Genomic DNA, 22,372 nt, shown 5'->3' with positions numbered 1-22,372 from the left:
ATCCTCCAGGGGCCGGCAGAGGAGTCAAACAAACAAGATGATATGACTAAGCTAATACAGACAAGATGAAATGACTAAGCTAATACAGGGGTTGAAATATATGTCTCAATGCAGCGGCCGACCGGTGCAGGCACGTGGTGCTTGATGCACGATGGCAGGATTAATGGACACACAGCCGCAGGATGGATGGCGAGGCATCGTGTTGAGCCAAGGGCAGGCAGGTTGGAGGGTAGTTGCCGGAGGTGGAGGTTGTTGTCTTGCAGGCCGCAGAGGCATAAACTCTTCTTGTTACAACATTTAAGTAATTTATTTAAATATTATTTTACCAGGTAAATGAACTGAAAACCAGATCTCACTGCTTTACGTGCTTTTTGGGAGAAATAGCAGATAACGCTTTGGAAGTTCTAACCATGTTATAACCATGTTAAGTTCTAGTTTGTGCTCCACGGTCTGTCAACTTCTCAAGTCGTCTTGCTCTCTCGAGGATTTTGTACCATGTGACATTGTGACGCGTGGTGACGTTTTGCAGTGCCGGACAAAAAAATCTAACCATGATTTGGCATTTTTTTGAATGTGTTTTTTTTTTTTTTGGTTTAGATACTTTTCTACCTCAGAATTTTAAAAACTTTTTAAGAGACCAAGAATAGAGGAAGATACTTGTTGCAGTCAGTTCTGTCCTGCTTTATTTTATGTTTGCCCATTAACATATTTGCAATATTATACAGTTTTGCACATTGTTACATTATTATATGGTTTTGTTCATTTGAGCTATGTTTCTTTGAATACTTGAAAATCAATAACCTTCGATAATGTTACGGGAATTTTGTATGTAAACAGTAAAATTTGTTGGAAAATAAGTATTTGTTTACTAATATTGTTTATTTCAATGTATTCATTCTATTTGTCAGAATATGGGGTGGCATGGTGGTGCAGTGGTTAGCACTGTTGCCTCGCACCTCTGGGACCTGGGTTCAAGTGTGTGTGGAGTTTGCATGTTCTCCCCGTGTCATCGTGGGGTTTCCTCCGGGTACTCCGGTTTCCCCCCACAGTCCAAAGACATGCTGAGGCTAATTGGCGTTGCTAAATTGCCCTTAGGTGTGCATGTGTGAGTGAATGGTGTGCGAGTGTGCCCTGCGATGGGCTGGCCCCCCGTCCAGGGTTGTTCCCTGCCTCGTACCGTTGCTTCCGGGATAGGCTCCGGACCCCCCGCGACCCAGTAGGATAAGCGGGTTGGACAATGGGTGGATGGATGGATGGTTATTTTTATTATTATTTTGATTATTACATTATTACATGGAACAGCATTGTGAAACTATAATATTGAAAATTATCGATATAGGTCAATACAAGAAAAAATATCGTGATAATTTTTTTGCCATATCGCCCAGCTCTAATATGACCTATCTAATCACCTATCAAAATATGCAGGAAAAATCTGTTGCTTTTTATGCCAATTTATTCCATTAAAATCATTAAAACAAAAGGTCACAACCCTGTACCTAGCAGAAGCAAGCTCCCCTTATATGGTCATGAACCTCAATATGTTCTTATGTACTGTACTTACATTATCATATCAGAGCCCTGTCTGACAATACCATGTAGAGTGTGATGATGTTAAGAGGATAATACTGGATGGCAGAGCAACAAGGAAATTAAATGGCTTTTGAAACTTTGGAGTTTCTCTTTGCTCCAAAGCTTTTATCACTGTTCTGCTAGATATGACTCCACCATCCACTCATGAACAACATCTTACACCCATGGTCCATGGTGGTATTTTCTGAAATACTCCCCGTGCCACGCGCAAGTCAGGCTAAGTTAGCTGAGATAAGGAGATTAAATGCGTGGCTAAAAGGATGGTGTAGGAAAGAGGGGTTTAGGTTTATGGGGCACTGGAGGACCTTCTGGAACAGGTGGGACCTGTTCAAGCCGGATGGGTTGCATCTGAACCGGAGGGGAACCAGTGTACTGGGAAGGCGTATTTGTAGAGTAGTTGAGGAATGTTTAAACTAGGGACTGGGGGGGCAGGGAGGTTAATTAAGTATGTAACTGGGGGGAAACGGAAAGCCCCAAAAAATCATATTATATGTAGGCACTGTAATAGGCCTACCCTTTGTTGTCTGTATTTAAACGCCAGGAGTATTAGGAATAAAATTCATGATTTAGAGGCTCTTATCTCATCTGACTCTTATGATATTATAGCAATAACTGAAACGTGGTTGAGTGATAAGGATGGACAAGAATATAATATGGATGGTTACACATTGTTCCGTAAAGACCGTATAGGTAAGAAGGGAGGTGGTGTTGCAGTATATGTAAAGGAAAACTTGCAGGCAAGGGAGCTTACTGATATAAGTAAAACTACGGAAGCTATATGGGTAAAATTAGATGCTAAAAACTCAAATAGCCTAATTGTCGGTGTTTGTTACACAGCACCTAATGTAGCTGCTGAGGAAAGCAGATTGTTATACAGTGATATTAGGATTATGAGCAATAAAAATGATGTGGTAGTTATGGGTGATTTTAATCTACCGGGGATGCAGTGGGACATTGTTGCTGGCTCTTCTGAAAATTAACTTGTGATGGTGGAATTAGTACAGGATTGTTTTTTTACTCAGTTTAACACCCCTACCAGGGGAGATGCCATTCTTGATCTTGTTTTGTCTAATAACCAGGACAGGATTGGTAAATTACATGTTTTAGAACCACTTGACAGTAGCGATCATAACATGGTTAAATTTGAGGTTAAGTTTAGTGCCTGAAGAGCAAAGTCCAAATCAAAAATATATAATGTTAGGAAGGCTAACTTCAATTGTATGAGATTAAAACTAGAAACTGTGAACTGGATGGAGTTAATTAACAAAACTGTTGAAGAGGCATGGGAATTTTTTAAAAGCACATTATTGCAAGTACAAGAGGACTTCATACCTGTTTCTAGCAAGAATAAATCTAGGAAATTGCAACCTAGGTGGTTTAATAGGGACATAAAGTATAAAGTAAGGAGGAAAAGGGCTTTGTTCCAGAGATGGAAAATAACTGATGATGACATAATAAAGCAAGAGTATCTAAATCTACAGGCTGAATTAAAAAATGACATTAGACGAGCTAAAAGGAATGTCGAAAGGAAGATCGCATTGGAAGCTAAGGATGACGTTAAAAGTTTCTTCCAGTATTTTAACTCTAAAAGAGCTCTAAAAGCTGAAATTACTAATCTGCAGGATAGTAAGGGTCTTATAATTGAAAACGACATTGACATAGTAAATGAGTTCAATGATAGTTTTGCACGGGTATTCACTGTCGAGGACACTAGTAACTTACCAGTTCTTATTACTAATCCAACATCGTCTATAACTAATATATATATATAACTGAAGCTGATGTTTTGCAAAGCCTAGCTAAGCTCAAAATAAATAAATCACAGGGCCCTGATGGCATCTTACCTATAGTGTTAAAAGAGATGAGGGATATTATTTGCCGACCCTTAACATTACTGTTTCAAAAATCCTTATCTGAAGGTGTGGTACCTTCTGATTGGAAGCATGCCAACATAACGCCCATTTTCAAAAAAGGGGATAGAAGTAATTTGTCAAACTATAGGCCAATCAGTCTAACTTGTATAACTGGTAAAGTTATGGAGGCTATAATCAAAGAGAAAATGGTAGATTACCTGGACTCAAATAACATTTTGAGGGATAGCCAGCATGGATTTAGGAGAGGTAGATCCTGTTTAACAAATCTGTTGGAGTTTTTTGAGGAAGCTACTCAGGAAGTTGATGATAAGAAGGCCTATGATGTCATCTATTTAGATTTCCAAAAGGCTTTTGATGTTGTTCCCCACAAGAGGCTCTCACTTAAACTCAAAGCGACAGGTATTTTAGGAACTGTAGCGACTTGGATTGATAACTGGTTAACGGATAGGAAGCAGCGAGTAGTTATAAGAGGCTCGATGTCACAGTGGGCCTGCGTTCATAGTGGGGTACCGCAGGGTTCAATTTTAGGACCACTTTTGTTCCTAATTTACATAAATGATATAGACACCAATATATACAGTAAACTGGTGAAATTTGCAGATGACACCAAGGTGGGGGGTGTAGCAGATACTGAACTAGCGGCTCAGCAGCTACAGCGGGATCTTGATTTAATTAGTGACTGGGCTGACACCTGGCAGATGAAATTTAACATAGACAAATGTAAGGTACTCCATGTAGGGAGCAGAAATATAAAGTACAGGTATTTTATGGGACCTACTGAAATAAAGGTAGCTGATTATGAGAAAGACCTTGGTGTGTATGTTGATGCTTCCATGTCTCATTCTCGCCAGTGCGGGGAAGCAATAAAAAAGGCCAATAGGATGTTGGGGTATATCTCCAGGTGTGTGGAGTTTAAGTCAAGGGAGGTAATGCTAAGATTATACAATTCCTTGGTGAGACCTCACCTAGAATATTGTGTACAGGTTTGGTCACCATATCTTAAAAAGGACATAGCGGCCTTAGAAAAGGTGCAGCGTAGGGCCACAAGAATGGTTCCTGGTCTTAGAGGAATGTCATACGAGGAAAGGTTATTTGAGCTAAATCTGTTCAGCCTCAAGCAAAGGAGACTGAGGGGGGACATGATCCAGGTCTATAAGATTCTAACAGGTTTGGATGCTGTTAAACTGAATAGTTACTTCAGCATTAGTTCAAATACAAGAACTCGTGGCCATAGGTGGAAATTAGCGGGAGAACATTTCAAACTGGATTTAAGGAAGCACTTCTTTACACAGCGTGTAGTCAGAGTATGGAATAGTCTTCCTGATAACGTAGTGCAAGCTGAATCCTTGGGTTCCTTTAAATCAGAGCTAGATAAGATTTTAACAACTCTGAGCTATTAGTTAAGTTCTCCCCAAGCGAGCTCAATGGGCCGAATGGCCTCCTCTCGTTTGTATAGTTCTTATGTTCTTATATTTTTAGCTTGCATTTGGGTCAACTACATTTTGTGGTTGACTTACAAAGCCAAAAGTAATGGGAAATGAAGAAGCAAAATATTTAAAAACAGATACAAAAATACATTACACAGCAAGATACACAACGATTACATAGAGATTTGATGAATTCAGTGCATCAAAAAGCTCTGCCTTTTTCTTCATTTATCCATAAACATATATAGCTGTTCATATATCAATGAACATATTTTCAAAGACGTGCAAAAGCAGTCATACTAATTGTAAATAGGTACCATATGTATTTCCTAAACTGTGTTCCAGTATTAGACAAGCAAGATGAATTTCCTAAACTAGTTGGGTCTTCTTTGGTGAGAAAACTGCAGGCTTTGCTAGATAATGCCATTAAGACCGTGTTCCATCGAAATCAATCAAATATATAAAAGTGAGAGTTTCAACAATGTGTGTTGTCTTGATTTGTACTTTTTGGACCTCAACTTTCCACCTCTGGATGGTGGTTGATAAACAACATGGAAAGTTCCATTCTAAGTCCCTGGCATTGTTTTATGTGAACGTTCAGATTGGTGCATTATGTCTGCCATATTCACTGATTGACATCTGTGCTGTACTCAGAGAAGGGTCCTCGAGCCTGGAGCCATAAGAGTAAACCCAGAGAGACATCATGTTATACTGCAGCTAATGTATTTGTTTTTTTTCCCCCCTGCTTGGCGTGCTTGTCAGCATAGTTCTCACGGGCTTGGCACTCAGTGTCACGTGCTCACTACTGATTTACAGGAACACGTTGGTGATCTGCACTGCCTGCCTTTCTGGAAGCAGCCTTCTGATAAACATTTACACTTCTGCCTCTTTCGGGAAGGATGTCATTTTGTTGCTCAGTCAGTTGTTGTGTACATTTGCTGCAACTTTTTTTTCCCCTACTCAGTCAGATTTCAGTGTCATAGTGATTCAGATGCTATGCAGTGCTTTAAAAATGTAACCACATGACGAAAAAGGCCAGGGCTCATCCCAGTCACACGAGTATTTTGGGTTTATCTCTGGGCTGTAGTTCATTAAGTTGTTGTTCTCAAATAATGGTTCCGTTTTTTTCCTACCACAAAAATGTGCTGAAATTCCATAAAAATATTAGTGCTTACCAGATGAGTGGCATTGGAGGCAGGCCTGTGCCGTGGGCTCAGACTTACATAATGCTCTTTGATAACAGATGATGTGCGTGGGGGGGGGGGGTGCCTGTGTGAATCACTACCGGCAAAGGATGTGTTTGCCGCTCTTGTCCATCTCTGCACTGCCACCCCCACGGATTTGCCTGTTATCAGTTAACAGGATGGTACTGAGTGCGCAGGGGGCTGTGTAAAGTGAGGGAAGCACAGCGGCAGTGGGGGAGGGAGGGCAGTCTAAAAAGGAAATGTCACGCTTACCTCTCCATTTCTGGGTTTTTTTTTTTTCTTTCTTTTTTTTTTTTGGAGAGTGCTTGTTTTAAAGGACATGTTTCTTATGTATTTGAGTATGGAGTGGTTGTGTAATATGATACATGTTTTAAAGGGTTTTGAAGCTCATACTTCTCATTTTCCAGTGCCTCCTCCTTCCTCGATTTCCCGTACACAGAAAGGGATTATTGGCATCATTGTTCCGGCACTTAAATGTTGTATTATTTAAGCTCTTATGGTTGATTAGTCATATATTTATTTTAATAATTATTATTATTATTTACAGGATGTCTCTCTATCCATCCCTGGAAGACCTTAAAGTTGATAAAGTCTTGAAGGTAAGGAAAACATAAAAATTATTCAGCTTCATTTTCTGCTACTTTTGAAATTCAGAAGTCAAAAGATGGTGTAAAAATCTGATTCTTAATTTAAATTCTGTTTACATGGGTATATATTTTTGGGTTGAACATTAGGGGGTTGATGTCCCCACCCATTTTGTGATTATTTGTTGTATTGGCCAGTCTTGATTATTGGCAGGAATATAACACCCCCCTCCTATAATTTATAAATTATAAATTTAAATTATAAATTGGGGTAGCACGTGGCTCAGTGGGCTAAGCCTGTGTGTCAGTGATTAGAAGGTTGCTGGTTCAATCCTGAATTTAGTAAGGAGAATTTTTAGTTATTCAATCCAAATAACAACAATGAGTGTTGTGTTTTCATCCAGGCCCAGTCTCATTTTGTACAGAGTACCTCCTCTACCCCTGCCATCACAGAGGAGACTTACCAAGCCCCATCTGCTAGCAATGGGACGTCAGGATCAGGTAAACCCCAGGCTGTGTGAGGCCTGTACTCTGTCCCTATCAAAACCTGATATATCTTAATGCCTGTCTTTTCATTGCTCTTGACTTTTGTGGCCCGTTCAGGTATTGCTACGCTGCTGTGATGCGTTTTGGCTGAGCCCTTTTCTCCCAGAGACCTTGAGAGGTTCTGATTGCTATAGCGTAATTGTCAGAGGATGGATAGGGGGAGGGGGTGTGAGATGAAAAGGTTGCCATTTGTCTGCCAGACTGCACTTGCATCTTAGGGTGCTTTTCCATTTCACCAAGTAGCATACTTTTGGTACGGTACTTTCGCTTTGACTTCCAGTCAAGTACCAGTACCTAAAGTTCTAGTACTGAAAGTGCCAAAGCAGCTGGGGTACTTCTTTGGTACTTCAGTTCTTTGGGGTGGGACGCGATTTGATCGTAAGAATATATACAATAAAAAGATCTGGATGGCATGACAAGAAATTTAAAAGTTTTTTGTTGAATATACTACAGTACTATACTATGCATATAGCATGCTGTCCTAATGATATGATTTTGTTATAAATATAGCAATGTGATTTTTTTTTTAAATAATAGATATTGGGGAATTTATAAAACGAAAGAAGTTTATAAATTTCTCACAAACCCACCTTCAAGTGATTTTAAATGACAAGGATGAAAATGGTTATGAAGCGCTCATGCGAAAGCAGCAGAGGTAGGCCTAAAACTCTAAACTGGTTTTTAAACCTTTAAGAATCTATAAAAGGAATAATAATTAATATTGCAAAGTTTGCTTAGTTTTTTTCCAGAACTGTTTCCAGTAACAGAGTACAAACATTTTTGCAAAACTTTAACCCCCCTGCGCTATAATGTCCATACAGAATGGAAAGAAAGAAAAAGCCTTATTTTAATATAGTTAACTAGCAATGTAAGAATTGTATGTGCATAACATGTGATGTTGGTATTATTATTGCACATTTCCAAGCTGTATAATATGCTACAGTCATTTTTAGAATTCAGTACAAAAAAAAACCCCGCCTCGCGTTTGTCATTTGACACCGGTACTAGGTTTTATGCCAGTGGAAAACTGACACCTTGAAGTACTTTACTTTTGGTACTTTGAGAAAGTACCAAAAGTATGGTACCTGGTACGGTGGAAAAATACCCTTAGCTTTGTGGGTTTGTGAGACAGGGAAACTGCCAGAGGGAGAACCGATCTCCTATTATGGTGTGCTGCTGATGTGCAGTGGAGCTTTTAAGAAATAAATATGGTGAAAGGCAAGGGAAGTGAGAGAGAGAGAACGAGAGAGAGTTGAGAGCGAGCTGGAAAAAAATGTGGTTGGGAAACACATTGGTGAAATGTGAAGAAAAGGGGATAGTGGGGAATGCCCCCCTCCCCTCCCTGGGTCTTGCTTCGGCCTCATTGAGAGGCCTGATGCCTTTGTGTCCTTCCATAGAACAAGCTTAAGGTTTCCATAGAGACTGTGGTCCTGTTTTGGCCCATGAGTGATAGGAGGGAAGGGGGTGTTGGGACACAGTTTATTTTTCATGTCCCTCCATTGTGGTTTTTAAGCCTAACTGCATGAATATAGCCTGTGCGTGCTCATCTGTACATCTGTTGTCCATAAAATGGATTTCGTGTGTCTTGTACAAGAATTCTCACCCTCCTTGCGATGCTGCCTGTGGAGGCATTGCAAAATGATGCGCAGGCTTCTCAGTCTGAACAGTGTTTGCTAAGGATGGGGGAAAGGAAACTGTGAGGTCCAAGTATTTATTAAGTACCTCACCACTGCAAATTTGTTGGGATCATCCAGGACTTACCATGTTTGGTTCATACAAGCCTTGGGGACTTCCCAGTCCTTCAGATTCTTGGCAGATTTACTTATGAACTGTTGACAGAAATCTGGTTTGCTTTGGCTGGGCCGCTGGACTGCACGCTTCTTATTCTTACATCACTTCATGGGACCTTTGTCTGTGTGCTTAGTGCATAAGTATGATATTGTCCCAAATGTTGAAGCAAAGTATGATGTAGTAGTGGTATTCCACTCCATCTTACTTTAAACCAAACAAGTTTTCAGCTTTGTTAGATATGGATCTGTCTAAAGAAAATACAGACACAACAGATGATCAATGAGCATTTTCTGTCATCCTCTTTTCTTGCTGCACATGGTTTCAGGGAGTTTTAGGAGTGTTTGACTTCCTGCTGTTTTATTCGTTTGATGACAGATGGGTTTATTGTGAGAATATACAATGGGCTCCATTACCAATTTATCAGTGTTTGGAAGGAGTCCTGATGGATATTGCAAGTTGGTAAAGTGCAATTAAAATCAACCTACAGGTCTATTTCAGAGCAAGATGGCGAGGGACTGAAGGGGAAAGAAAGATGGGGAGGGATTGGAGAGTAGAGGCAAGATAGTGGGGGCGGGGCCAGATGGTGAGGGTGCACATAAGTATGCATTTGTGGTGTTACAACAATTGATTGCCACACATCACTTTTAAAGATGAATGCATATATGCGTGACAGTTATGTGCATGCCTGCGTAGTAGCATGCATGACTTATAGGCTGATTCATCCATGAATGCATCTCTGATTGCAGGACACTTTTGAATGAACTGTTTTGTGTTAAATGTAAGCATTTGCAGTAAATTCAAAAAAGTCTTGCGTTCAACGCATCTCGCATGGTCCTCCATTTTTGTCTTCACTTCTGAAATGGTACCCCTCCCACAGCAACATTTACACACTGACGTCCTCGTTCTATCCTTTTTCCACTAAATGCAGTGTGAATGCAAGATGGAAGGGGTGTGTGTGTGTGTGTGTGAGTGTGTGAGTGAGTGAGTGAGTGATGTCATGTCATGTCACTTGGTTGACCCATTAAGGCTGAGTTGTACCAAAATAACAGCTAAGATTCTGTGAGAACCTGTCCTTCTAAACAGTACAGATTACTACAGTTTCATGATGACCCAAGCTGCAGCAGTTTGTAACTTCGCATTAAGTGATTGGAAGTGAAGATGTCTGATTGGCCCTGTTTGCCCCCCCCCCCCCCCCAGCCCTATACCCCAACCTGCAGGAGCTGGCAGACTACATGGGCCTGAGCCTGAACAGCGATGAGGTGCAGAGGAACCTGGCCCTGATTCCTGCCATGGACAATGTAAGTGCCACTGACCTTCTTGACCTGTCCCACTTGGTGCTCTTAGCACTTCTGGAAAAGGACACCCTCTTGGAATGACTTGTTGAGAATATGATTTTAATTATGCCTTATGATAATGATGCAAAGATACACACTAGGGACTATTTTGCTCTGTGTTCTTTAGACATAAAATGGCTAGGAAAAGGGACAGATCTCCATCCAGAGGGCAGGCCTGTTTCTCTCTTTCTGGACATCCCTGATCCTCATCCCTGAATCTACAGCAGGTAGCACTGCCCTTCAACAGTGGACTCGGGGGCATGGTGCGGCCCGTGACGGGGAATGATACTGGGCTGCGTCGGGCTGAAATCCGGCCTGGGGTTCGTGAGGTCATCCTCTGCAAGGACGAGAGCGGCAAGGTTGGCCTGAGGCTGCGCACCATCGACAATGTAAGTTTGGGGGGGGGGTCCCCCTGCTTTTTTCTGAAAATGGGAGAGACCAGGTGTGACGACTGTGACCGAGTGTACTAAACGGTTCATTTGAGCATGAAGACCCGTAGCAGGGTTAGACAAGACATCTGTTAGATATGGGTTAAATATAGGTGTCACTGCCTATGGGAAAATAGTCAAGATGTAAACCACAGGCATCCTGTATGCAAGTCACTCCAGTGTCCAGAGTGCATTTTCCTACTTGATTAAATTTTATACGTTCTCAGCTGCCTGTGGGGTTTTTTACTCTGCTTGTGTACAAACAGTGCTCTTGCACTTCCCTTCCCCCTCCTGCTTATTTCATCTGTGTTTCTCCTACTATCGTCTAGGGGGTGTTCATCCAGCTGGTGCAGGCTAACTCCCCGGCCTCACTGGCAGGCCTCCGGTTTGGAGACCAGGTCCTGCAGATCAATGGGCAGAACTGTGCTGGCTGGAGCCTGGACAAGGCCCACAAGGCCCTGAAGGTGGCAGCAGAGCATCGCATTGAGCTCATAGTTCGTGACAGGTATGGGGAAGGGGGGGCTGGGCCTTAGAATCCAGGAAGTGACACTAAGATGCTGTCAAAAATTGGTCTTGTTTCTTTTTCTATTCACAGCATTTTTGGGGCTGTGTCATAAACCTTGCGGATATTAGTCTGAACACTAAAAAGTTTAAGCGTTTCCAGTGAACAGGGAAACTGTTCTGAATTATACATAGCTGCGAAATGGGAGGAATGACCTTGCAGTTTTTTTTTTTTTTTTATGAGCTGTTCAAACTTGGCTGTCTGGCTCCCCCTGCTGATACATCCAGCATACAGTGCACACTAAGCGGCACAAAACACCGCACTGGAAAGAACTCCTGAAGTGATGTGTGTCTTTCCCAACCAATAGCTTTCAAGTAAATTGTCTGGGGAAAAAAAAAAACCTGGCAATGTAGGGTTTAAGGCAGCTGCTGAGGGTCTGGGTTCATTTTCATCCTCTGATCCACTATGCTGAGTGATTGTAGCAGTGTTCTCTCATTCTCCTGCTCAGGCCTTTCCAGCGCACTGTCACCATGCACAAGGATAGTGCAGGGCACGTGGGCTTCATCTTCAAGTCAGGCTGCATCACCTCGCTGGTGAAGGACGGCTCGGCAGCCCGCAATGGCCTGCTGACGGACCACTACATCTGCGAGATCAACGGCCAGAACGTCATTGGACTCAAAGTGGGTGCTGTTAGCCGAGATGGGGGTCGGGAAAGAAGCTGATGGTGTGATGGGGCAGGGAGTGGGATGGGGGTGGGGTAGAGGGATATAGAAAGGGGGTTCTTCACAAGACAGCCAAAGGAAGCTTCATGGTGAGGTCTTTAAGTGAGAAGTCCTCTTAGATGCATCAGCGTTCTCTTCAGGAGTGCAGGCCAGCAAGTAGATGCTGTCCTCTCCTGCGTAAATCTCTAACACAAGCAAGTTGGAGTCGGGCTGCACGATTCTGAAAAAAATTGAATTGTGATTCTTTGGCTTAGAATTGAGGTCGCGATTCTCTAACATTTTATTTCTTAAATTTAAACATTTATTGCACTCAAACTGTAAAAGGAAGCACAAGAAAAAAATGACTGTGCCAAACATATGATTGATCCAGGACCAGCATATCAAATTCTGACAACAGAAAGGAAAAGCTCAATTGGCCATTCAATTAGGGTAACCAAAACAGACGTACCAAAAGTTCCAGTACCAAAGGTGCCAGCGGGCCAGACTTTCTTCGTACCTTTATACTTTGGGATGGGACTTGAATTGTCGATCGTTTATACAAATAGCCTGTCTCTGAAACGCAATACAACTGGCGTCTTGAAAACAGTTGCAAACTCAGAAAACAATGATAAATGATGTAAAATAATGATGATTATAATAATAAAAAAAATAATGGATGCGTGATGCCTGGACAAATAAATGACCCAAGATCAGGATAGCATACAAAGAAATAAAGTTTTTTGTATAATATCCTAAGACACCACGGTATTGGAAAATTTCTAAGTATTGCAATGTGGTTTTGTTGTAATTAATATTGGGGTATATATGAAACACAAATGAGTTCAACATAAATTTCACAAAACCCCATCTAGGAAAGATTTAAACGACAAGGATGAAAATAAATATGATTGTCTCGAACACATGCAGCGCTCATGCAAAAGCGGCGAAGGTAATCTAAATTTAAACTGATTTTTAAACATATACTAGATAATCTCGAAAAGGAATAATAATTAAAATTGCAAAGCTTGCGAATTTTTTTTTTCCTATGACAGGGTAACAGTAAAAATATTTTAGTGAAACTTTAACCTCCTGCACTGTAATGTTCATACAGAATTCAGAGTAAGAAAGTCTTATTTTAACCCTCTGGGGATGAGGGAATCATTGGCAATGCCGTGTATCTTTCTCATGTATTTCAGTATCTCGCTGAAATCTTTATGTAGAATCATGAAGAAGAAAAAAAACCGTAAATCCGTAATCTGTCTTCTTTCAAAACGTCCTTTGTAGGAAGTAATTAAAGTTTTTAAAATTAGGTTAAATAGGCAAAAAAGTAAACCATGTAACCTTACTTTCTTTTACCTGCATCGGGGGCGTGTAGTACCACTCTCACCCGAAAAATTCTGAATCTCATTCTGAATAGCCACATTAGCGCGTATTCAAATTGCATTTGCATGGTAATTTGATGAACAATGCCACGGTGAAACACGATCCAGATACTTCCCCATCAGCACCATAAAAGGGGGTGGGGGGGATGTGGCCAGGTGTGAATGGCTCATGCATACACATGAGAGCTCCTACATATTCAATGGAAGGAGGCCAGACATAGTGACATGAGTTAGGTTTTTCTTATTTTATTTATCCAACTGAATGTTGCGACTACACCATTTAGTCATCTTCATGTAGCCAAGACTTTGGTGATCAGATATCTTGGATCAAAACAAACTGGCACCACTGCTTACTAGTGCAACTGGTGGCTTAGGCACTTGGCTGTTGGCCTTTGAGACAGCAAATATGCAAACCATAATAAAAATGAAAATTGTTGGCACGCAGGATTCACAGATTAAAGACATCCTGACCACATCTCCAAATACGATGACCATCACTGTGATGCCCAAGTTCATCTATGAGTACATGGTGAAGAGGTAAGCTCATATGCCTGGTATCGTCAATGTGTTAATGGGTGTGTCTGGATTACTGATATCCTAACCCTTATAATTGTCTTTAGAAGTAAAACGGCCGGTTTTCACTGGACTGTGTACATGCTGTTTGGACACGGTGTGGGTGATAAGGTTTCATTTTGTGCCGTTTGTCATAATTGGGGGTTTTTACAGTCCAGTTGTATGGGTTCATTTTTACTAAACTCTATAAATTTGTCCCTGTTTAATTTTGGGTATAATGGTTTAAAGAGAATTTCTGCCACTGTGTGCTACTGTCATTCAGTATCTGTGTTGTGCTGTGAAATGCGGTAACTTTAGCATGACCAAATGACAGTTTCTGAACCTTCTGTTCTGTAGAATGTCCAGTGGCCTCCTGCGGTCCTCCATGGATCACTCTGTGCCTGAGGTGTGAATCTCCAAAGAGACTCCCGGCTGCCTTTTCAGCATTCCCACGGATCTCTCTCTCACACATATTCAGAGTTTGCTGTTAGTTGTTCAGAGGACATGTTAATCTTTCTTCTTTTATATAAGGGATTATTGTAGGCAAATATTAGTATTTTTTCCTGTTCCACAATACACTGCACCTTTTTGTTAAATCACATGACCAACTGTAGCTTGGTTCTTCCATGCTGAATTTTATTATGGTTTAGTTCTGTAATTCAACCAATGCTGTAAAATCATCCAGGTCTTGGTTAACTGTTTGTTTGTCACCTGTTTCGTTATAAATGCTATAAGTGCTTTTCTTGACCCTTACCATATCACAAGTCTGAGGCTGGCCAGTTTCTACAGATTGAAGGCAGTGAAGATAGTGTTCTGCGTTTTATTAATACCCGTATATCTATGTAATGTCTGTAAGTAATTAGAGCCTCGATTTTCATTATTACTCGGGGGATAATGTTACAGATGCATCCAGTGTACTTGTTCATTACATAACCAGCACACAGTAGGCTTTTGCTGCAGTGCCTGATAATTTCAACCAAATCTAAATGTTTTCGCTGAAGGTCAGTTATTCATTTGTCTTTTCATTTAACAGCCAAATTAATGTATATCGTGCTGATTTTGAAGTGCATTTTAGAAATGTAGTCTTTTACATCTATTGCAGTTATCAGCAAACTACAGATTTATTTACAAAATGTAACCTGGTCATTACAAGAATAAAGACACCTGCTGGTCATAACTGTGAATTGCACAATTTTCACTGCACAATTTTGTTGGATTTATTTTCTAGAAAATACTGGTTGTAGGGTTTTCATTGTAACATTTTTAGCTTTACAGAAGGGTAATAACTGCATACAATAATGGAATTGGTTAGTTCTGGTTCTAAAAAAAGTAATGTTATTGATCATATGATCAGAGATGGAGAAAATGGAAATTCTGGTTACATTTTAAATGTACAAAAACTTTATACAGTATGGCTGTAGTGATCTCTGTATAAAGTAGTATCAGTGTTATATGTTTGCATTAATAGTTATGGTGGGTGATCTTGGCTACCCATAAGTCCCAAGGAAAAGCTACGGAATCCCTTTCGCTTCACGTGTCATTGCTGGTAACCTCTTCATTCCCTTGTTGATACTCAGGAGCCAATATGTGCTACACTTCCATCATAATAGTAATTGCTTTAAACACATTTCACACACACAATACTAAACTTCTAAAAATAAATAAAATGGACAATTTTAGGTTTTCCTGAACACTCCATATACTCATTGCTGAGAGAGCTGTTATGAAACCCTCCCAGAAGGCCTTGAAATTTATCCATGGTCACAAAGCACAAAATATCCTGATGCTCCTGGCTTTGGTGAAGCCAAAGGATCGGAAAATGAAGTTGCAATGGAATGGAGACTGCCACTCAGACAGTGTGGAAACATAAGATAAGCTTTATGACCTTTTACATAGTAAGATCTGGTGTGGGATTGTGACAGATAAGGGGTGGGGCTTGTATGTGACACAGATGCATCCCAACCCCATTGTCATAGTAACACTGCGCACAAAGGAATGTGTACACACACACAACCACAGATGACAGTCACAGGAAAAATTTTCAGTTCCACCAGCTTGGCAACATAACCAGGACTGGAAATTCTCACCTGAGGCAAGAAAACTGAACACTAGCCCAATAGCTAGTAAAACTGTATGTCACACTATTTTTTTTTATTGTACTAACCCAGTTGGCTAGTAGCAAAAAGTTTCACTCCTGTACTTAACCTCACACACTTCTCTGCTGAGGTGAGGTTCCTGGCTGTCCTTGAATATGGACAGGAAGAAGAATTGGTATTTGTTGTTGTACAAAGAGCTAAATCCTTGGGATAGAAATTCATGTAATGGTTCAATATTAATACTCCAAAAGCTGATTAAAGATCAGCAACGCTTTCTGACCATACTTGACTTGTCACCCTGCATGTGAATTTGTGTTTTTAATGTAATACAATACAGGTAAATGACTCTAAGGAATAGCAGTAGTTACACATTTTAGTTTAAAATGATCAGGAACAGGCTAATTGTTCTAAGTAGTTATATTAATTTGATGGTTATATAACATTATAGGATTAAAGTGTTTGGCATAGCCCTCCCAGATTAAACCATTTAATGCTGGAAAGTTGCACCTGCTGTGTCGTTGTTATTCTTGATTGCAGGTTATAATTATCAGAACTGTCACTAATAGTTAGCGACAAACACTTTGCTGCATGAAGCGAACATCTAAAGGGAGGGATCCTGGTTTGACACCCTATTCCAGACCACAGCTGCCGAGGATGGAGAGCACCATCAACGCTTGATGCGTGTCCTGCTAACCAAAGAGCCAGAACCTCAAAACCCTTACTAAACACTTGTTACGCCTTGTTAGCAGTGTTTTCAAGATCAGTGAAGTACACACTGGATGGTCTACTGTCTCGATTCAGAGAGGGAAAGGCACATCCAAGTGCAATAGCTTGAGCTCTCCGCATCCAAGTTCATCCATCTTGAAAGGGGGGTGAGAGCAGCGTGTTGATGGTTACTGTCACCAGAGAGATGGGACAGAACAAATGATGTCACCAAGGGCTGCAGGGCATGACACTGTTGCTGGGGATCCCGCAGTGAGGGCTTTCACAGTTGAGGGCTGTGGTCCAAACCCCACGCTTCCTGCTCCTCAGCAGCACTGCAAGGGCACATGTGGCCAACAACTCACTGTGCCGAGAGACTGGAGCTGCTTAGTCATTGAGGCCCTGCCCAGTACCAGTGATCTGCTAAGGAACTACAAATGCATCCAATGCACTGCTTACCGATGTCATGGTCACGGGGGAGGCAGAGCCTGTCCCAAGGCGGGGAATCCGGCTTCCTAGGATTGGCCCCAAGGTTGTCTGCTAACGAGCTTGCTTGCCAGAGCAGCATTTTGGCTGAGTCGCTCTCACACTGACATCCTGTCCTCCAGTCCTGCAGTAGCGCTACATTTATTACAGGCAAAAACATGCACAACTGAATTATTCTGCAATGGGCAGAAACATCCATCTTCCGATACCACTTGTCCTATTCAGGGTCACAGGGAGTCCAGAGCCAAAAGGCAGGAAACAACCCAGGATGGTGCACCAAAGCATCACAGGGCACATTCACACCAATCAGCAATTTGGTAATAGCATGTTTTGGACTGTGGGAGGGGGGAACCAGAGTACCCAGAGAAAAATCAACAATTACACAGGGAAAACACGTAAACCCATGGAGCCAGAGTAGAGACTTGAACCCAGATCCCACTGCACCACCATGCTGCCCCCTGCAGAAACATCCACAAGGAAAACTGTAATGGATTTTCTTTGGTCCAATAACATTACAATGACAAAACCCAGGGCTTGGTTTATTAAGTTGTGTTCTGGTTTTCGTAAGTAAAGATTAAAAAGATAGTTTCATCAGCCACGACTTATTACTTGTATTACCATATTTATTTATTACAGGTTGCCAGGCTTATTAGACACCAGTTGTTTTTTAGCCTTAAATCAATGTCCTCAGACTGCATATCTTCATTTCATATCAGTCCCTCTCCACCTCCATCTGAGCTCACCTGTTGCATTCTGCTTGAAAGCCCCACGAGTCATGAATGCTCCAAGGGACCTTCAGTATGCCGGTGAGATGCCCAGCAGAGCAGTGTGACTCCACAGAAGCGGCCAGACACAGAGGGCTGCAAAGGTGACGAGGGTCAGAACCAACACCCAAGTCCGACGTACGCAACCAAGTCATGGTCTGGCACTGACTGTACCACAAACATCTATGTTAGAATATGGCTTTCAAAAAAAATATGTGAACCTCACATATCAGTTTAAGAGACATTTCATGGGTCACATTAAATGGCACACTCACAAACCAATAATGCAAGATAAACATACTTTCAGCCCATAAAAAGGATACAGATCATTTAAAGGTTTTAAACATTTCTCTTTTGGAGAGAACTGCTCCATATTTGTTTATCAGTTCATTCATTTGTACTGTTTATTATACTTTTCATAGTTTCATTGTAAGTGCTTGCGATTTGAGTTTGAGATGTTTGCTACACCTGACAGACTGTGCTGTATTATTGTTTCCCAAAGCTCTAAAGGATTGTCAAGCCAAAACATGACACTGCCACACTCACAATGAAAAAAAGGTTGAAAGGCAACTTATTTTGCGTTCAGAGGGAAAAAACAAAACTATCATAAATCATGAAGCTGGCGAAATGTCCAGTGCAATATTAACTAGGACACAGCCATCTAGTAAATTCTTCTATTGCAGATAAATTCAATAATCTAAAAACTCAGGTATTGGAGAAAATTTTTCCTTGCAGATGTGCATCCCTGTAAAACTGAACTTCCCTGCCTTCTTTAAAAATTATTACACAAGAATGCATTTATCCCCTTATCACTGAGGGGTCCTCTTAGAGACATGCAATGTAACTTCAAGTAGTAGCTAATTTCATAAAGTGATTTATAGTGCGATTACAAGGACTGAACAACCACACACATAAAACAATATACTCTTTTCGATTATAGGTTTCCAGTGAAAAGTACTTGGTCTTGAACAATGTTTTCCCCCCCAAGTGGTGTCTGATTAGATGATAATAAATGCTTTGGTATGTGATTTGTCTTATGAAAATTTCTAATGAGCCCCCCGCCCCCCAAATCCACAAGTGATAGTTTAACAGTTTAAATAATAAGTTAAAAACGCATAATAATTCTAGGGCAATAAGAAAGAGTGATGGTTAAAGGGAAATCTGTCAGAATTGTCTGTAAAGCATCACTGATAAGAACAATTTCACATTTCAGTTGTGACACGAGACCTTCATAACATCATAAACTGCGTCACGCATTCATAAGGCCTACAGGGACAAATGAGAAAGCACACACAGCACACCTGCCAGTATTAGGTTGTGATAATTAGGGAGATTTTAGTACAGTAAGCAGATCTGCCTCAGAACGACTTCATAGGATGAAAGAACTTATGCTTGTATTGCCCTGTCTGTGATTAGCTGTGTTTTGTGTGATGAACCACATCGGTTTTACCTTCATGTTCAGTGCTGAAGTTGGTCCAATGCAGCTTACAAAAGATGTGATGTTTGGCTCTCAAATTAAAATATCTGATTTACAATGCTATTTTTTCTTTTTTATCAGACATGTCTGATAAAAAAGAAAAAATAGCATTGTCATAATTACTTTAAGACATAATGAATATAATTGAAAGATCTGATTTACAACTTACAACTTACAGGAGAACCTGTTCTTTTTGGTCTCACTCATCTCACTCATTTTAGCTTGCTGTTCTCTGACGTTTGCGCGCTAACTGGAAGTGTAAATGTAGGAAAGAAGAGGGAATGCACACACAAACACATTCTTTTTGTATTCATTTGCTGGTGCATGCTACACTTATATGTGCATTGTCGCCCCCTGCTGTGCTGGGTCTGCTCACGATCATAAAAATGTGGATGCGTAAAATCGGGAGAAATTGTATAACAGGAGTACAGCAGAAAGAGGGGCGAAAAGAGAGACCCGGGGAAATGAGGGGTGCTGGCTTGTAGGATACACAGTTTATATAGGTATTATGAAGGTCTTATGTAGGGCTCTTCGATATAAAGCGTTACCATTTTCACATAAAAAAATTAAAAGCAAGCTAACAAACATAAAACATAACACTGTCATTCAGCATACCTGGAATAAACACAAATATTTAACATTTCTTGTCCCTTTGAACCTCTTCAATATTAGGCACCAGGAAGGATGCATGTACTATTTTGTTCAAGGTGTTTCCATCATGTGTTATAATATATAAATATGGACTAGGACACCACCAATTCTACGACCACAAGGCTGAGATATCTATTACTAAAACTCACAGCTGCAGCAGCTTATGGTTTTTTATGTGATATTTTGCCCAAGGCAGCTGTTCACTCAGTTTCCCCATGATGATGACGGTCAAGGAGAAAAAAGGAAAAAAATCACGCGGACTCATGGACACAGAGTAGTGGGTGGGGCAGGGGAACCCGGCCACCAGAACCATCACCTTCCAAAGACAGGCAGACGGAAAGAGTGAGAAAGAGAGAAGCGGAGACCTGTCCTTCGGCACTCCGGCTGGGTATTACAATCAGCGTCGATCCAAAGAATCTCTGGTGTCTCTCTTTAATCCAATACGGCGAGGGAAGTGATATTAGAGATCAGTTTATGGCTGGAGGAGGTCATACGGTGAGTAGTGCGCTTCTTTCAGGTGACATAACTCGTTGGACTGAGGGTACGGGCTGGTTCAAATGGGAATGCCCCCAAGCCCACCGCCGCCCCCTGCTGGGTAGTGCCTTGTGCCCCCCCCTCGGCGCAGGGAGTGCAGTGCGACGGTGCAGCAACCCCGCAGCAGCGAGCCGATCTGGTAGACGGGCTGGCCGTCCCTGCGAGGGCCTCGGCACAGCCAGGCCACTGCCGGAACCACTGGCATAGCCACTGCCAGTAGATCCACGAGGAAGTGCCGGCTCCAGTAGCTCTTCTGGGGAGGCGCTGAGGATGGCACCGCAGCTCCCATGCCACCACCCTCATCTTGCTCTTCCACCACCACCACCGTCACTCCTGGGGGGGACGTGCTTTTGGGCTGGCAGGTCTGGGGTGGTAGGGGCTGCAAGGGCACCTCTTCGTCCTCTATGGGGGGTAGGTCCAGGGGGCAGGAGGGGGACCGGGGCAGTGGCAGCGGAGTGGGATCGGCGGCCGTGGTGGTTGTGGTCACCGAGGTGATGGTGTCAAAGTCCTCGCCCTCCTCCGACAGCCAGATGGAGGTAGGGCTGCAGGCCTGGGACTTGCAGGCCTTCTCCGTGATGGTGTCCAGGTCGCAGTTGTAAGGGGCACCGCAGTCTGTCTGGATGCCCTGCTCCCTGAGGTGGTGCAAGTAGAGGTGGTGGTGGGACAGGCACGGGTGGCTGCGGCAGGTGCGACTGCACCGTAGCGGCAGTGCCCTCTCACTGCTGTAGAGCTTCTCATAGGTGGAGGAGTGTGGCAGGCGGGAGCAGACGCTCAGCAGCGATGACGTCTCCTCCGACAGCAGCGTGGCCTCCAGCAGGAGGTCAGCCCGACTGGCCCGGCTATCCCCGCAGACGCAGCCGCTGTCCTGCGTCTCCTCCCCCGACAGGCTCGGGAAGTCAGGCCCGTTGCCATTCTTGTCGGCCAGCCCCTGGTCGCTCAGCTTGGTGTAGGTGGAGCTGCGGGTGAGGGATCGCGCTGGTGAGCCCTCGCAGGACGCAGACAGAGGCAGTCCGGGTCCCGCTCCGGCCTCATCCTCGCCCTCGTGGCCCGAGCCGTTCTGAGCCAGCTCCATGTTGTAGAGCAGCGTCTCCAGCTTACGGTTCTGGATGTTGATGTCCTGGAAGTACTTCTGCACGCCCGTGTCTGCCTGGCCCAGGTTGGTCCGCACAACGTCGATCACCTGCTTTAGCTGCTGGATCTCCTTGCGCGCCTCCTTCAGTGCCAGCTGTGCCTCCACGCGGTGGCACTCCTCCTCGATCCAGTCCTCCTGCATACGCGACAGCTGGGTCTTTAGCTCATCAATCTCAGTGTCCCTGGGAGCAGGAGAAACAGGGGCACAAGACAGATGGAGAGTCCAAAAGGATCAGCTTCAGCTTCAACTGGGGAAACATCCAGCTTATTTAGCAGAGAACCAGATATTTTACACCTTAATCATGCAGCTTTCATAACTATTTCAGACACAATATCTGGAACTGCAAACAATATTAAACTTCGCTTGTTGCTACAAGGGCAGTTAGATATAAAATCAGACAACACATCTGGCAATACAATCCAATATACTGGCATATGTCATTATTTCTTAACATAATTGTACATCTGGTGTGAAATTCAGCAACATGAATATGTTCAATTAACTGTCCAATGTGTCCAATGGACAGCAATTTTGTGGATGGTAGGTTTTCCAAGGGCACATGAGGGCAAGCCTTGAAGGTAGGAAGACATAAATGGATAAAATTCCCCACA

General features: G+C 42.4%; 2 protein-coding genes across 10 annotated transcripts in view; one reads left to right on the top strand and one right to left on the bottom strand.

The window, feature by feature from the left end:
• Positions 1-15,103, top strand: part of sdcbp2 (syndecan binding protein (syntenin) 2) — a 29,672-nt gene extending 14,569 nt beyond the window's left edge. For 2 of the 3 annotated variants that reach the window (XM_023803659.2, XM_023803657.2), the window contains exons 2-9: positions 6,647-6,698; positions 7,088-7,184; positions 10,218-10,318; positions 10,579-10,743; positions 11,112-11,287; positions 11,793-11,964; positions 13,813-13,904; positions 14,277-15,103. In XM_023803659.2, coding sequence (XP_023659427.1) covers positions 6,648-6,698; positions 7,088-7,184; positions 10,218-10,318; positions 10,579-10,743; positions 11,112-11,287; positions 11,793-11,964; positions 13,813-13,904; positions 14,277-14,331 — 909 coding nt within the window. In that variant the 5' untranslated portion in view covers position 6,647 and the 3' untranslated portion in view covers positions 14,332-15,103. The remainder of the gene's footprint in view (positions 1-6,646; positions 6,699-7,087; positions 7,185-10,217; positions 10,319-10,578; positions 10,744-11,111; positions 11,288-11,792; positions 11,965-13,812; positions 13,905-14,276) is intronic. The other variant, XM_023803658.2, reaches the window with a different exon arrangement.
• The window catches only part of snphb (syntaphilin b), a 28,636-nt gene continuing 20,849 nt past the window's right edge, over positions 14,586-22,372 (bottom strand). For 5 of the 7 annotated variants that reach the window (XM_023803653.2, XM_023803656.2, XM_023803652.2 and 2 more), the window contains one exon: positions 17,806-21,942. In XM_023803653.2, the coding sequence (XP_023659421.2) occupies positions 20,649-21,942 (1,294 nt within the window). In that variant the 3' untranslated portion in view covers positions 17,806-20,648. The other 2 variants (XR_002837131.2, XR_011991985.1) reach the window with 2 other exon arrangements.

The sequence above is a fragment of the Paramormyrops kingsleyae genome, chromosome 6 (assembly GCF_048594095.1).
Source record: "Paramormyrops kingsleyae isolate MSU_618 chromosome 6, PKINGS_0.4, whole genome shotgun sequence".
Classification (NCBI taxonomy): Eukaryota; Metazoa; Chordata; class Actinopteri; order Osteoglossiformes; family Mormyridae; genus Paramormyrops; species Paramormyrops kingsleyae.
This window is presented reverse-complemented; position numbering and strand designations above follow the sequence as displayed.